The following is a 17,374-nucleotide window of genomic DNA, read 5'->3' as shown; positions in this document are numbered from 1 at the left end:
AGCTAACAGTCTATTAGAAATAGTCAGCCATTGAGTATTTAGAACTAAAGTCCCAATTAAGCAATTTGTATAATGATCTTTAAAAAAGCTTATCTCTTTTGACTTATTTACATGTGTTTTGGACTTTTTCCTAAAGTTTTGAAGTAGAATTTTTTAAAAAAAATGATGCTTCTAATTGAGGTAGCCTGGGTTAATCCTGAAAGTTGCATTAAGAAGGATTCTTACATTCTTCAAACCACTAGAGGTAGAAGAGATTATGAAAGTTTTCAGTTCAGTCCTTCTAATTGTACTATGAAGAAATAGGTCCTATGTGGCTAAATAATTTGCCCAGGGTTATTCATTAGTCCATTTAATGTTACATTCTGAATACCTATTTTATTCCAGATGATGAAAGGAGTTAAGATCAGAGAGTTTTACTTCTTTACTCTGCAGCCACCGTTCCCATTCTAATCCCTACCTCAATTTGGCTACCTCTAGAAATTGATCACTTAGTGCGGCAGTATCTTTCCTTTCTTTCCTCCTTCCTAAACCATGCTAGAGAAACAATGTGTCAAAAATTTTTGCCAGGCTCTACTTAGGTTGTTTATTTCCAATTCTTTCACAATCATAGCATGCTATGATAGGGAGATTTCATAGTACTTTGCCCTCAAAAGTAGGAGAAGACTGTTTTTTAAAAGTCACAATTTTAGTGATAAGCAAGGAGCTCTTGGCATATCACAGAAACAAAATGGGATTTGGGAATCCACACCTCAGGGGGTTGGATTATTATTGTTTGGAGAGTGTGTGATGATGTCATGGCTCTGCTGAAAGGCACACTGACTCAGGCTGGGGTAGAGATTTGTCACTCAACTACAGCTCTCACCTTAGATGAATAGTTCCACTTTTCTGTACTTGGAAGAGACCAACATTATCTTCTGTTTAGTCCAAGGTATAAAATGATATGCTTAGACATGGAAAATCTGGCTATACAACTTTTTAATGTTTTTGATGAAGATGATGACTGGATCAGTGATTGTGGATAAACTAAAGATTATGGGCAGAGGCTTCCCTGTTGTTTGGGAGCTTGATTCAGTTCTGTGGTGTGCTGAATGTCTTCAGCAGTGAGGGTTAGGAACTGGAGAGGATGGAGAAAAACGACACTTGGCTTCCAATGGGCTTGCAATGCTGTGATAGATTCTTGCTAGGAATGCTGCTTGGGCTTGAGAGAGGAACACTTTAGGACTGGAAGGAAGAAAAGTAAAGGTGTCGTGAGAGGCGTTGTTCTTAGGCCTGGAGACCTGCTCCAGTTAGTGAGGATGGCCACGAGATGGTCTGGCATTGTGTCCCAGTCTTCTTCCGTCATGTTAATGTCAAGGACTGGTGCCCAAGAGGTCCTGACCTTTGACAGCATTGAAAAGCCAGTTGTCAGAATAAGACATTGTTGTTTTTAATCTTTCTTTATGTATGTATTTAATTAGGGGGTAGAAATCAGAATCCTAGATGTTAAGGATGAGTGGAAGAAATAGGTTCTAGGTTTGCAGTATCATTTGACATAAGGAAACTACTAGCTACTCCAAGTTTGGAAAACATTAGGAGATACAATTTTTCTAAAAGTAAATTCTGAAAAATTACAGATCTGCCTCTAGCATTCTCTTTTGTCTGCATCCTCCCTACTCCCCTACCCCCAACCCTGCCCCTTCGTTGAGAATAGAAGACGCAGGAGGAAAGGACTGTCTGGCCCAGCATGCCAGCTTTTTATTTGGTTACTCTCAATCCTACCTTCCTGTTTGGATCAGCCCTCCCCTCTACCCATACTTCAGAAACCAATCAAGGTGTCTCCTAAACTCATTTATTCCCTTTGTTTTAACCGCCTTCTTGGGGTAACCTTTTCCATATGCTTACATCCTTGCCTCACAACAGACTGTTTTTTTTTTTTAATCCAAAATGGCCTGATTGGGCTTTAGGGAAAGCCATTTACTCAAATATACAACAAGGTGTTTCTGAAGATCCCAAACAGCTTTTCATTACTTGTGATGACCAGGATATATAAATGGAGGAAAAGTTGCTGTGTTTAAAAGTAACTGACTGATGGACATATGGAATTAAAGAATACATTGCTGTTAGCATGGAATCTTTTCCCCCAAGTTGAAAAGTCTAATCTGGGTTTGCAGCTGGAGTCTGTGATGATGATTCTTTCTTAAAATTTGGCCTTTGTTTAGTTTGTTGCCCAGTTTGGTTTTATTCCCTTCAACACGGTGACATTCATACTCTTTCTATTGCCTATTGTGGACCAATTTTCTTCAGCTGTTGCTAGAACTTACTAAAATGCCAGATGTCATGTCGGAAACATGAAACCTGGAAGAAGATCGTAAATCACAAAAACAAACCATAAAAAAAAAAAATACCCTGAGTACTGTGCACTGGAGCTTCCCAGCTTTAAGCCTCCTTTTGTTACCCCTCTCCCCACCCCGTCGTGCCCCCCACCCTGCCTCCATCTTTTTGAGGCCAGGGGCATGGGAGGAGTCAGCAGTTTCTCACCTAAGGCTCAATTATTTATTTTGCAGATTCCGAGCAGAGCACAGGTTCCGACTCCGAGGTGCTCACTGAGCGGACTTCCTGCTCCTTTGACACTCACGCTGACCTGGGCCCTGGGGCTGCAGGCCCCGTGCCTGCCGCCATGTCTTCCATGGAAGAGATTCAGGTGGAGCTACAATGTGCTGACCTCTGGAAGAGGTTCCATGACATTGGAACTGAGATGATTATCACCAAAGCAGGCAGGTAAGGACAATTCCTTTAATAGCCAGATTCAAAGACCAGGAGAACAAACTTAGGAGCTTATTTTTCTTTTTATTTATTTGTGGTAGGTGGCCTTGGTGAAGCCAAAGCCACTCCCATTCACTTTTCAGCATCTGGATATCTTGATAAAATGCTTTTTTTGTGTTTATTGGATTTTGCTATTTTCCTCCAAGGATCACTGAAACCTAAATAGCCTCTACCCTCACAAACATTTTCTGCTTGCACGTGTGTTCCAGCCAGTACTAGAGATCCATGGTACCTAACAGTCAAATAATAGATCGCCAAAGCTAGTGTTACTTCACCAACCAGTGTTTTCAAGAGAAAAAGCTTGCATCTTCTAAGGCATTTAAATCAGCCAGATATTTTTGTAAGAATTTTGTTTTTGGTAAAATTTGGGCTTGGTTCAGTTTTGGAACTCTGCTGATTGATTCATTATGTTTTACTGTTGGCTTGAAATTATCACTTTAATGGCACCTGCTGAAAACTTTCAAAACGATTTATGTAGGATGATAAAAGTTTTAAAAACACAGCATCTCTTGAAATAAACACCATTAATTAAGCTACTTCTTTATTGGTATTTTTACATATGTTCAGAGTTAGGTATCTGTTTTGTGCTAGATATTCAACATGTATTACATTATTTAAACTTCACAGGAGTCCTTTGAGGGAGGATATGATAATCCCATATATAGATGAGGATGCAAAAGCTGGAAGAGGTTAATTAACTTGACTAAGGCCACACAGGTAGTAAAGGACAGCTCAGAATTCTACACAAATCTGTTTGGCTCCAAAACAGTTGTCTTAAGTATTTATGTCTATTCTGCCCTTTGAATTTTTTAGTGTATAAGAATTTTTAGTGTATCTGAATTTTTTAGTGTATAAGAATAGTTCATTGAAATTAAAACAGTTATACTGGTTTCATATTTACAGAGTCAATCCACGTAGTCTCACATCTCAGAGACCAAAAAGACACCTCACTGATCGTAAACGGTCTTCATGAACCATGGACATTTAAGGCAAAAACATGTTTTGACTGGGTCTAGTTGAATATGCACTTGAATATGCATTTAGAGAAACCTCTCATTAAGATGTTATAAAAAGATGATCTTAAAATGAATTGGAAGTCTTATTCAGTTTCATTCTCCCCTGTAAACCCCCTTCCTTCTTTAAGTTTTAGTAGAGAATAAAATCATTAAAAAATCTTTATTTGGAGGAGCAATTTGAGTAATTGAAGGAGAATTACTTTCAAAATACCTATCAGAATTATTTTTTAAAAATTGAAGTATAGTTGATTTACAATGTGTTAATTCTGCTGTACAGCATAGTGATTCAGTATATTCACACACGCACCCCCCCCACATATATATACATTCTTTTAAATATTCTTTTCCATTATGGTTTATCACAGGGTATTTGAATATAGTTCCCTGTGCTATACAGTAAGACTTCACTATTTATTCAGAATTACTTTCAAAAGCCATCTTTTTTTGTTGCTTGAGTTTTATTCTATGTTTTGAGATATTATGACTTGGACAGAAACAGCAATTCAAGGAAGATATTTTTATTCTTTTTCTTAGTGTTTGTTAAGGGCATTAGTTTGGTGAGAGGTGAAATACTACTTTTATTGTCTATCAGATTTTCCAGTTTTCTTTTGGGGGCAGTTGCTCAGTCATGTCCAACTCTTTGCAACCCCATAAATTGCAGCATGCCAGGCCTCCCTCTCCATCACCAACTCCCAGAGTTTACCCAGACTCGTGTCCATCGAGTCAGAGATGCCATCCAGCCATCTCATCCTCTGTCGTCCCCTTTTCCTCCTACCCCCAATCCCTCCCAGCATCACAGTCTTTTCCAGTGAGTCAACTCTTCACATGAGGTAGCCAAAGTACTGGAGCTTCAGCTTTAGCATCATTCCTTCCAAAGAAATCCCAGGGCTGATCTCCTTCAGCATGGACTGGTTGGAACTCCTTGCAGTCCAAGAGACTCTCAAGAGTCTTCTCCAACACCACAGTTCAAAAGCATCAATTCTTCGGTGCTCAGCTTTCTTCACAGTCCAACTCTCACATCCATACATGACCACTGGAAAAACCATAGCCTTGACTAGATGGACCTTAGTTGGCAAAGTAATGTCTCTGCTTTTGAATATGCTATCTAGGTTGGTCATAACTTTCCTTCCAAGGAGTAAGTGTCTTTTAATTTCATGGCTGCAATCACCATCTGCAGTGATTTTGGAGGCCCCCCAAATAAAGTCTGACACTGTTTCCACTGTTTCCCCATCTGTTTCCCATGAAGGGATGGGACCAGATGCCATTATGTCTGTGTATTTTAATCACGTTTGTTCCTGATACCATTCCCTATTCCCTGCACATCACTGAATTCAGTTTATTCGGACACTTCCTTGACAACTCTCCTGTGATGTCATTTCATGATTTATTCTGTAGTGTTTTCTTTTCTGTATCTCTACCTTCACAAATTCACTTTGGTCTGTGTATATGGGCTTCCCTGGTGGCTCAGTGCTAAAGAACCTGCCTGAAGAACCACCTGCCCTTACAGGAGATGTGGGTTTACTCCCTGGGTTGGGAAGATCCCCTGGAGAAGAAAATGGCAGCCCATTCCAGTATTCTTGCCTGGGAAACCCCATGGATAGAGGAGCCATGTAGCCACGATGGGCTACAGTCCATCGGGTCACAAAAGAGTCAGACGTGACTCAGAGACTAAACAACATCCGGGCATTCTGAGCACAGACATACAGTTTGTTCTTTATTCATACCCCTTTGTTTAGGTTTAGAAACTGTATTTGTTGCTTCCATGTTGGAGTGCCTCAGCTATTAATGTTACTGTCAGTAACTCTGCTCAAGTAATTCTGGAACCGCTGAGAAACATGCAAAGAAGTCTTTCTCTTCTGTAAATTTTCTTCATTCCCTCCCCATGCCAGAAATTAATTCTTTCCTTTTCACTTCATTTTTCTTCCTGTGTAGTGTCCTTTTCAGTTTTTAATTTCAGTTTCCATTTTATTAGTTATGTATGCCTATCTGTTCTTTTTTCCCCCTCTCAGACCTTAGTCACCATCTACTTCTTTTCACATTCCAAACTGTAAACTTGTTGATTCAGAACTACTGTAGTCTACAGAACCCTCAATCTTTGAGTGCACCAAGAGAACCTGTGTGGTCAGCACCATGGACAGAGGTGTTTGTAGGGATTAATGGGTTTGAAGTCAAAAAATTAACCTAAATTTAGGCATAAAATGAAAACTCAACTCGTCTCATTTTGTGAATATGAAAGATTAATTTTTCCTTGGGTGTTGTGACGTTGCTTGATATTCTGTGCTAAAATACTGACAAAAAGAAAAAGCAACTTTGGTAAGATTTTAATGAGAGAATTCAAATATCAGCATAGAATTGAAAGCAAGAAGTCACTGTAAGGATTGTTTAGTTATTTTCCTTTGTTTTATAGATGGTGAATTTAAATGACTTATCCAGAGCCATACAGCTCATTCATTACAGAACTTAAGTTCTAAAGAACTGGAAAAAGACAGGTAGCATCTCCACTCAAGGTCATATAAATGTTTTGGACACAACAGGTATTGAATTTAAAACCATCTGACCCTTTTTCTTGAAGTCATCAGGAAATAAATTCATCTCTTTCAGTGTAGTGTAGCCCTCTGTTGCTGGCTGACAGAAACCACATTTTCTTATCTCAAGTAGTAAGAGAGAGGATTTTCCACCCCCAGAAAGATGTTCTCCAAACATTTATATAGACAGGGCAATCATAAGTCACTGTTATTAAGAAGGGAATTAATGATCTATATGTACATGTATATACCAAGGTTCCCAAATTTTTGGAAAGAGTTAATGTGAATCAAAGTGTCTCACCTACAGTGAATGATAGATTTAGTCATTATGAACAGCCCACAATAAAATTTCATTAGCTCACCATAATACTAAAATAGAAGACTTTTAAGAGTAGAGACAGAAAATCTAAAACTGAAATACCAATAGAAGCTTCTGAAAGTTATAAAGTGAAAAAGAAGAATTGGTAATACTGACAGTATTCTTTGCAAATATTTAAGAAACAGCCACCCCTATTGAAGGTCTATGGTCACTCTTGTGCTTTAACCTCAAATAAGATTATGATGTCGCCAACCTATAACCAGAGGACTTTTGTTTTCTGAGTAATTTTTGATGAGTAGTAGAGTGTGTGACTAGCACAGAAAGCCCCTCATGTAAACAACCAATGCACATTTGTGAGATGACTGTCTGGGGTCAGGGTATGGTCTATGGCTGTGAAATGGAGCAAAGCCAATTAGGCCATATGTGGATCAAGCCTGTGACCTTGACCTCATTAGCACTGTGCTCTGCCCAGTTCAACTAACTGGCCCCAGATGGTTAAACTTAATGCAGCATTTTGTGTACAAGTACTCTAGAGCACATTCAGGGCAATCCACATTTTTTAAAAAACTGAGCACTTTTTATGTTTGGCTCCTAAATGAATGACATGCAAAATAGCCTGATGTTTTTCTTCTTTCTTATGGTTAAAGAAGAATGGCAAATTTTATTTTAGTCTCCTTGAAACTCAATACCTCTTTGGGGCTGCTCCCTCTCCTCCTCTTCAATTATGAGAGTAGTTGTAAAGTGCCATATCCTGACCTCGCTTGCTTTGGCAAGTTTAACAAGCCATTGTGGTAGAAACAAGGTATTGCCCAGAGGCCACTAGAATTCATTTGGTATTTGCTTCTTATTCCACAGGGTCCTTCCTCTGACACACACGTTGACAGCCTGAGAACTTGCAGAAATTTTTCTACAGTTTTATGCGTTAAAAAAAAAAAAAACAAAAACACGTTGGTGGTCCTTTGTTTGAGAACTGGTAGCACCTTCCTTCTTTTCTTGAGATATTAGTTTTAGAGTGGTCATTTTCAAGTAGACGATCAAAAAGTATTTCATGATCACTGCAATTAACTGTGATAAGCTACTTAGGGAATAAGAATATAAGTTATTCAAGTGTATTAAGTATAAAAGTGTAAGTATATTTAAAGATGTTTTAGGGAATTCCATGGCGGTCCAGTGGTTAGGACTCCATGCTTCCACTGCAGGCGGCCCAATTCAATCCCTGTTTGAGGAACTAAAATCCTGAAAGCTGCATGGTGCAGCCAAAAAAAGAGAGAAGAATGTTACAGTCTAATAGAGAATGTATATACATGCATTTTATCTATCTATCTCTTGTCTCTATCTCACATTAAAGATTAATAATGTAAAGCATGGTATGGTATGAGATCTTTGAGTGTATGAATAATCAAACAGTTCAATTTAAGTTCAGAAGAGGTGTTATTTCAACAGTATAAATCCTCAGGATATTTGATAGTAGTAATTTTCAAAGTGAAAAAAAAACAGCCAACTTTGAGAATTAAAGGATATGGGATTTCGATGTGCTTCCCATTAAGAAGAGACTCATTAAGTGTTTACTCTCGCTACTTCTTCCCCTCTGATTGCTGAGCTTCCTGCCTTGTTTCCCATCACAGGAGGATGTTTCCTGCCATGAGAGTGAAAATCACTGGCCTGGATCCACACCAGCAGTACTACATAGCAATGGACATTGTACCTGTGGACAATAAAAGATACAGGTAATGATGACTGGCATGTGGAACTGTGGGCATCACCAGCACCCAGGATGTTCTGTAAACTCATTAGATGACACATTTTAACAGTGCTCCCACCGTACAATGTACTGGATGGGGAACAAGGATAGAGGATATGCCAATGGCCTGTGGCAGAACACCAGACAGGAGAGAGGCAGGGAGTCAGAACAGGTAATGGTTTGGTCTGGATCTTCCTAATATTTCTATAAAGACTGGGATTATATAGCGCCTTCCCTGGCAGACCAGTGGTTCAGACTCTAAGCTTCCTCTGCAGGGGGCATATCTGGTCAGGGAACTAAGATTCTGCATGCTGCATGGCATAGCCAAAAAAACAAAAATAAGTAATTTTTTTTAAAAAGTGGGATTGTGTAGTGTATGCCAAGGTAGCAAAAATCAAATGGATCTTAAGTCTAAAACTAATTCAGTTAACATTGAAAGTGATTAACGTATTGAATGATTTGGTTTATGAAATACTAAGTGAGCTGAGATGATTTATTTTGAAAAGTGGTCAGAAAAGTGCATTAGTACAGTATATTCAATTATATACATGGTGGATTATCCTGTTGTTGACGAAGGGGAAGAATAGGAGAACTGAGTAAGACCTCAGAAGAATATCTATTTAGGGGGATTATTGGTAATTAATATGGATTATGAACAAGTTTGTTAAATAACCTTCCTTCAGAGTCATTAAAAGGCAACATAGTCTCCATGTGTCTCACACGTAGTTCTTGTCGGAAACAGGTTGTGGCTTAATTGATCGCCTAAATTCTCAATCAAATCAGTGAGTCATGGCTCATTTTCAAGATATTTCAGAACTTGGCCCTAAGCCCATGAATTTGGAGGTTAGAGGTGAATAGAGAAGTTCATTACTTGTATGTTAGAGGGAGTGCTGGTTAAGAAAAAGTGGTCTTGATGTTGGACTTAGCAGGGGAGATGCTCCTTTCTTTAAAAACATCCTTCATTTCAGTGAAAATGGAGACTGCTGTCTTAGTGCAGCCATTCCCAGAAACACCAAGACTTCCCAGTTAGTTTTCTTTGATTAACCTAGTCTCATTCCAGTGACTTTGTGGGAAAATAATGTGGGTGTTCAAAACTAAGTTTTCATCAAAATGCTTCAAAATTCAGAGTCTTAGCTAAGAAATGGTTAACAAGTGAGAGGCTTGGAGGGTCTCTGCACATGGCTGTGTTTTATAGGACAATATGGAAGATGTTTTTAATAAGGAACCAAACCCCGAGCAAGTGGCCAATGGATTATATGGTTTGCATTTGAAAGGTGAAAGGTTGCAGTAAAATACCTTTTCCATAGCTAAACACGTGGGTTCAGGGTGCCTGTGTGCACACAGGGGTGCAAGGCAAGAAGAGGAAGAAGAAAGAAAAGGAACTGTGAGAATGTTTTCCTTGTGAGAGCTGCGGCTTTGATCATTAACCACAACACTTTTCTGCCCTCCCCCGCCCATCTTGTTTCCCGTTTCCATCTCTATTTCTTTTTCCCTGGTTATCCACCCTTCCCTTTTGCTCCTTTGTATTCTCTGTTTAATCCTCCCTCCTCCATTTTTTTCTCTTTTGTGTCTCCTCCCCCCTGTCCCTGATTGTTTCCTGGGTGTCTGCTCCTCCCCTGCATCTGTCTCTGAATTCTCCCCTCTCCCTCTCTGTCTCAGATACGTGTATCACAGCTCCAAGTGGATGGTGGCCGGCAATGCTGATTCCCCCGTGCCCCCAAGAGTTTATATACACCCTGATTCTCTAGCTTCTGGAGATACTTGGATGAGACAGGTGGTCAGTTTTGACAAACTCAAGCTGACCAACAATGAACTGGATGATCAAGGACATGTGAGTCAAATAACCCATCTCCTCTACCTTCCTCTTTCCCTTCTTTTCCTCTAGAACTGACTAGTCCCAGGCTGTTTCAAATGGGTAAAAAAGAATCTCTATGCTATTTTGAGTCATTTTAAGTAATTAAGCAAGCATAAAAGTTTTTTTTCCTCTTGTGAAATTACGTTTATTACACATCTAACATTTAGCAACTGTCTGTTATGTATCAGACTGTGTTTATCAGACAGAGTTCTTGTGCTCCAGGAACTCACTGTCAAGTCAGGAGAATTCAGACAGAAACACAGGACGCATCTCAAAATGCTGAAATAAATCACATCATTTAGTAGAATAATTCCTATTAGTCATACCATGTAATTCATATTATCCTCTGAGGGCAATAAACTCAGAGAAACTGTTGTAGGGGCATTTCTGGCTGATTGGTCAAGAAATTTATGAATTTATCAGAGAAGACTAGGTCTTAAGGCTGGCCAGGTATAATTGGCGCCCGTGATTTAATTTTGGCAGTTAACACACTGAATTTTCACTGAATGCCAGAATCCACCCTGGATGCTATAGATGAAGACTGAGGAAGCTAAAATCATGGCTCCTGTCTTTAGGGAAATGGTAACTTTCTGAGGAAGAGAGAACACCCATCTACCCTTAGCTCTCACATAACATGAGAGAATGTCCATAAAATCAATAGCAAAGTTCAAATAATGGCTTCTAAAATTTAAAGACAGATGAGCCCATGCTGAAAATGTGAAGCAGGAGGGAACATCAGTCACACAGCAGGGGTTCTGAGACCTTTTAGTGGAGTGGAGTCTACTGGTATCAGAACCAATTCACTCAGTATTTATCCAGATGAAGAAGACACATTGCACTCACCGCCTATGACTGAGATGCTCTGCTACAGGGTTCTATGTGATGTGATGCTCCAGTCACTTAGTCCTTCCAGCCATGGGCAAGTACAGTGATTTCCAGTTTCCTGTACATCTCACCTCCAATCTGTGTCTTCCTATAATGCTTTTATCCTGTAATTTGTTTGCATAAGAACTAAAAAAGATGTAGGGATCTTAGAGGCGACCCTGGAGTAATGTTTCCCCTTCTCATTTCAGATCATTCTTCACTCTATGCACAAATACCAGCCTCGAGTACACGTGATTCGCAAGGATTTCAGCAGTGACCTTTCACCCACCAAACCCGTCCCTGTTGGGGATGGAGTGAAGACATTCAACTTTCCCGAGACAGTGTTCACTACCGTCACAGCCTATCAGAACCAGCAGGTAAGACGCTGCCTCTAAGAGTTGCCTGCTGCAGCTGCCTTTCATGGAGTTTATTCATCCTTTTGTAAGAACTGCTTAGTCCTTCTCCATGGCACTGAAATGCTGGAGAGAGAGCCGCCAGGCTGGTGGCGCACAGACAGCACTGGTGATGACGAGGTGATAATGCTTGGTAGCAGCTGTCAGAGTCTAGATTTAGATCAGAGACAAGATGTTTGACCAAGAGGACCAAACCTAAGTCATTTTCAGGTCTCTCTGTACTTGTACCCATGTTTCATGATCTCTACTACATCCTGGCAAATGTTCCTCATCACTTGAAATTCCTGAGGTTTGATTCATTCTTTCCCTTTTATCCTCTCCGTGGAGCCCTCCATCAGGCTACATCAAAGTCATCAAGCCTCTCAGACTCTATGTCAGACTCACCACTTCCATTTATACTTTCAGACGAAGTTGGCTTGCGCTCACCAGCCACACCCTAAGATCTGTATGATTTGATGTCAGTAATATATTCATTCATTCTGTTAGTATTTATTGAGAACTTATAATAGTCTAAGCTTAGCAGATTAAGACTCATTTCTTAATCTCATTTCTCCCTAAGCAAAGAAGAGTTTAAGTTGAGTGAAAGACACATAAATACATAATGATAATACAGTGGAATTACAGAGATGTGGACAGGGTGTTTTTTTGTTTTGGTTTGGTGTTTTTTGTTTTTTTTTTTCTTTGATGTGGGAAATGAGGGAAGTTTTCCTGGAAGAACTGAAGCTTTTTCTGTTGTTGAGAGACACATAGAAATTAGCTAGTTGGTGGGGGAGAGGAAGAGAGAGGCCAAGTCTAGGATTACTGTGGGCATTTCTAAAAAACATGCTTTTTTTTTTTTTGAAGAGAATGACTTGATGGATTTACAAGTTTTCTCACTTTATGCAGTTCTCTAAAAGTTACATATGAATCTCATTTTGTAAGTTAGATTGTATTTCACATTTTGGTAAATTGTCTAATTAATAGGATCCTGCAGTGAATTCTTTTCCAAAACAAAGAGTTTTTGCTTGTTTATTTTACTTGAAACTCTGCATACTTTTGTTTTGGGCCTGCTTGGAGCAAAATGGACTTATACTATAGAACTCAATACCTTTTATATTGGGCACTGTGCTCTAACAAAGAGAGAAACAGGAAAGCTTCATTTCCTAAATATTTATTGAGGGCTTACTATGTGCCAGGCAGGTGAAGGTATGTTACACAATCTTCAGTTCATATAGAAACTTTTTCTACCTTTCATAGTACATCCTGGTGAGATTCCTTGGATACTTTTTATCTTAGGGGAATTTGACATACAATAATCCCTTAGTGGGACAAAGGTTAAGTGCTATATGGTTGTTGCACTTGCTCAGCAGCTGTAAATTGTTCCCAACTTCAGACTTTCCTCTTAGATGCTGCATTTGATCTCAAGTAGAAGAAGAGCTTTAGTTTGCGATGGGCGCTATTTAAAATTGTTTAAACTCTCTCAAAGCCCTCAGATAGTAAAATTGCAGAGGCCATGGAGGGTTCTTACAAAAAACTTTAGTAATCAAGATTTCTTAAGCTCTGATACAAGATAGAGCAGCAGTATCAACATGACTTTTGGAGCAGTTGGGACTTTGGGATTAATTGTATTACAGAAGAGGGGAAATATAAGTTCTTTGAATAATTGAACTTTTTCCAAGACTACACCAGCCACCTTTTAATCATTACTTTCTCATACAGGTGGAGAGACGTGGCAATAAATATGACTCTAGAATGTAGCCTGTAGAGCAAAGTAGAACACTATTGAATGACCATTCCACTGCCTCACTGAGATCCATTCTAGAGGCCAGGAGAGTCAGTACTGTAACCCAAGCTAAAGCTAAAACTCTACAACTCACTAGACAATGAAAGAAGACCAAGCAAGAGCATGAAATCTCTTTCAGTCCCTTTGCATTTCATAGAGAATATTCCACCATCTGAGTACATTCTACTCATCTAAATATTTTGCCTATATCTGGACTTGAAAGAGAAAGTAAAATTTGTTCAGTCGTTTCTAACTCTTTGTGACCCCATGGACTGTAGCCTGCCTCGCTCCTCTGTCCATGGAATTCTCCAGGTCAGAATACTGGAATGGGTAGCTATTCCCTTCTCCAGGGGATTTCCCCAACCCAGGAATCAAACCTGAGTCTGCTGTATTGCAGGCAGATTCTTTACCAACTGAGGCACCAGGGTAGCCCACATATGGACTTGAATAGGGGCAATGGTAGTTTGGGAAGGGTGGGATGCTATGACTAAGATCATGGGATTTGGTAGTAGACCTATCTGTTTGGTTTCTACCTTTTTATTGGCAAATTGTGTGACCTTGAGCAAGGTCACACAATTTGTGTTTTCCTCTCATCTTGTGTTTCCTGGCCTGAAAGTGTCCTGACCTTACTAGGACTAGATGAGGGGACATGCATTATCACTGACATAAACCTGGCATCTAATTAATAGTACTCAGCCTATATTGCTAAATGCCTGGGTCTGCACAGGCATGAAAGATAATGGGTGAATAGAGGCAATTTTAAAGAATAAATTTCTTATTAAGGAAAAAGGATTTTGGGGGACTGGAGGAGGTACATGGGCTCTTGAAGGAATTATATTCAATAGGTAACTACTTTGATCTCTCTGTTCTCATGTCACGTTGGTGAATTCATGATGTGCTGACATTCAAAATAGATGAGTCATACTCAATTCCACCCATTTTAAAATCCATATGATGGCTTTTGCCTGTTTAACAAGCCTCCATTCCCTGGATAAATCAATAAGCATGATTGTTTAACATTCCCTTTGGCTGTGTAGCTATGATTTAATATAACACTGTGCCTTCTAATAAAGCAAACTAACCTTGGGTCTCTCCCCTAGGGATCTAGAGGGCTGCATCCTGTAAGGCAGATCTGTTATGTACCAATAATTTTCAAACTTGTCATGAAGATGCCGGGTAGCATAAACTGTTCTCTTTTGTGAGCTGCATTCAGTAATTACTGTGTTTTCATTTCCTCAGCCTTCTAGATTGAGAACAAATACTATCTTAAAGCAAAATTGTTTACTTCATATTTTTTTTTAAGGGAAGGGTTAAGGAGGGCTAGGAGTAAGGAAAGAGGAAAGAGTCAGGGATAGATTCTCATTGTTCTCAGGGACTTGTCTGGAGGAGCACACAGCAGGAAGGACAGTAGAGGGGATGGAATTGAAGTGAACTGTTGTCCAGCCTTCCTAAAAGGCAGTACGTTGTTCCACATACAGCAATGGGCTAGACATTTGGAGACCTGGATTTTAGTCCTAAATTTTCCACTAGCTTCCTGAGTCACTTTGAGCAAGTTATTTTGTCTTTTGAGGCTTCAATGTGTTATTAAAATGTCATTTATTTTAAGAAATAGGCAGGAAGAGATAGTGGGGAGCTATTAATTCTGTTTATTTGGTAGAATAAAAAATTGCAATATCAATATTGATCTTTCACATGGTGGAAGGGGAGGATTTAGAATTAGCCTGTGACATTTTGAAGCCCCGAAACCACTAATTAGGAGGAAGGACCCTTCCATCTCCATGGTGGTGGTGGTTTAGTCACTAAGTCACTTCCGACTCCTGCAACCCCATGGACTGTAGCCCGCCAGACTCCTCTGTCCATGGATTACCCAGGCAAGAATGCTGGAGTGGGTTGCCATTTTCTCCTCCAGGGGATCTTCCCAGCCCAGGGATCAAACCCATGTCTCCTGCATTGCAGGCAGATTCTTTACCGACTGTGCCACTGGGGATGCCCTGAAACTGAAACCACTAATTAGAAGGAAAGACTCTTCCATCTCCATAATTCTAAGCTATTTATAGTCCATGCAGCACTGACTACATGCTTGGAACATGACTGAATGGTTAATTAGCCAACATACCTCTACTTCCAGGTTCCTGATGTATCTGTGATTCTGCTTCTTTGCATATAAATAGGAGTGGCATGTGAAGAAAGACTTTCTATTTTCATGAAATAATTGATGCTTTTCTTGCCCATTCTTTCTACTGACCCTTGCTTACTGACACATAGACTCCCAGGGCTGCTAACATACTGAAGTTATTATTGCTGTTATTTGCTCTTGGAGTGCCACCTTGACAGGCCCATGGCAGAGAGGAAAGTACACGATGCCCAGACTCTCATCAAGGAGGACAAGGGGGTAGAAGTAGGAATAAAGGTGATTCTACCCTTAATGCTTTTTCTTGGAAGAAGCTGATGCCAATATATGTCCTCATGGAATTAACAGGAAATTTCCATTGCAGAGTCTTTGTCCTCTCTAGGGGAAAAAGACTGCTGAACCTTGATTTTTTGTTTTTTTCTCCAAATAGGAAACTAGATTTCAAAATGGCATAGCCCTGTCTTCCTCAGGTCACACAGTCTTATTTCTTGATGAGAATTGGCTACATGAACTGAATGGGAAGTCTGAAACCACAGCCAGGCCAGGTTTGTGTAAGCAAATCCAATAGGATTTCTGAGCCACTCATTATACCCTGAACTACTGAGCCAGTTTTGCCTTAACTTTGCAATCAAATTAGTATAGATTTTTTGTTTACATTGGATTAAAATTTTTTATCCTGATGGAATACTTTTCAAGCAATCTGGTAAAAAAAATAAGAATAAGAGTATGTTAATGAGGGAAGTCCCTTTGAGCCTTGGTCTGGTGAAATTATACTGAGGATATTCAGATTTTCATTGTAGGTTGTGCTCTTTATGTCTGCACTGTGCATGGTGAGGTATACCTGATTTATTAACTGCATCTATGTTACTAGGCAAAACAGTGAGGGAAAATGATTAAAATGAATAGTGGCAAGCCATAACCACCCCCTTATGTGCCATTGTCTCCAATAACTCAGACTACACAAATCAGTATAAGGTTATGGAAAGAAAATCAGTGAAGAAAAATGCTTCCATAACCTCTGTTTTCCGCGTGGCCTCATTATCATTGGACCAAGTTTGAACACAACTGCTGTAGAATAGCTTTAGTTACAACGGAAGTTACTAATAGACCTTGTTCTGACGGGAAAGGCATTTAAGATTTTTGTCTGTAATCCCTATAGTGAAAGCAAATAGGATTGGGGGAGTTGTTTGGTCTATATTCTCTAAGGTTTATTATGGCTTTGGGACTGGTGATTTCTGTTTCACCAATGAATGAAATTCATTCACTCTCTCACTCTATGCATTCATTGAACACAAATAGCACGTCATTTTGGCTGGCCGTGGCTGTATGCATGCTCAATCATGTCTGACTCTTTGCGACCCTGTGGACTATAGACCGCCAGGCTCCTCTGTCCATAGGTTTATCCAGGCAAGAATACTGGAGTGGGTTGCCATTTCCTCCTCCAGGGGATCTTCCCAACCAGGGATTGAACCCACATCTGTATTTACATATATCTATTTATAATATAGATATATATTTTCCTCCCAAATCTTTATGGATGCTGTTGTAAATAATAAAATATATCTTTAATATTGTTGAAAATAAATTTCATTTTATTTAATTGTAACATGCATATTATAATGTTAGGCTAAGTGCAAATTTTGACTTACCACTACAATAGATGGGAGATAAACTAGCTATGAGCAAAAATATAAGAGAACTTATTAATTCTTCAATATCCCTTTTCAATAATTGATTTATGTGGAAAAACTCCCAAATAAATTATATATAATTTGGAAAAAATAAAGAGAGTATAGTTAAGAGAGTGGCAGAAGTACCCTATTTTGGAGGGGTAATCAACGAAGACTTCTCTCAGGAGGTTAACATTTGAACTGAGACTTAGGATGAGGAGTCAGTTATATGAAGAGTAGAGAAGAAAACATTTTAGTCTGGGGGTAGAATGGGTT

At 39.4% G+C, this 17,374-nt stretch overlaps 1 protein-coding gene across 2 annotated transcripts in view; it reads left to right on the top strand.

Moving 5' to 3' along the window:
• Window positions 1-17,374, top strand: part of TBX15 (T-box 15) — a 125,150-nt gene that overhangs the window by 70,870 nt on the left and 36,906 nt on the right. For both annotated transcript variants that reach the window (XM_018045977.1, XM_005677795.3), the window contains exons 2-5: window positions 2,544-2,757; window positions 8,288-8,389; window positions 10,063-10,234; window positions 11,332-11,499. In XM_018045977.1, coding sequence (XP_017901466.1) covers window positions 2,657-2,757; window positions 8,288-8,389; window positions 10,063-10,234; window positions 11,332-11,499 — 543 coding nt within the window. In that variant the 5' untranslated portion in view covers window positions 2,544-2,656. The remainder of the gene's footprint in view (window positions 1-2,543; window positions 2,758-8,287; window positions 8,390-10,062; window positions 10,235-11,331; window positions 11,500-17,374) is intronic.

The sequence above is a fragment of the Capra hircus genome, chromosome 3, assembly GCF_001704415.2.
Source record: "Capra hircus breed San Clemente chromosome 3, ASM170441v1, whole genome shotgun sequence".
NCBI lineage: Eukaryota > Metazoa > Chordata > Mammalia > Artiodactyla > Bovidae > Capra > Capra hircus.
The sequence above is the reverse complement of the archived record's forward strand: the minus strand, read 5'-3'. Positions and strand labels throughout refer to the sequence as shown.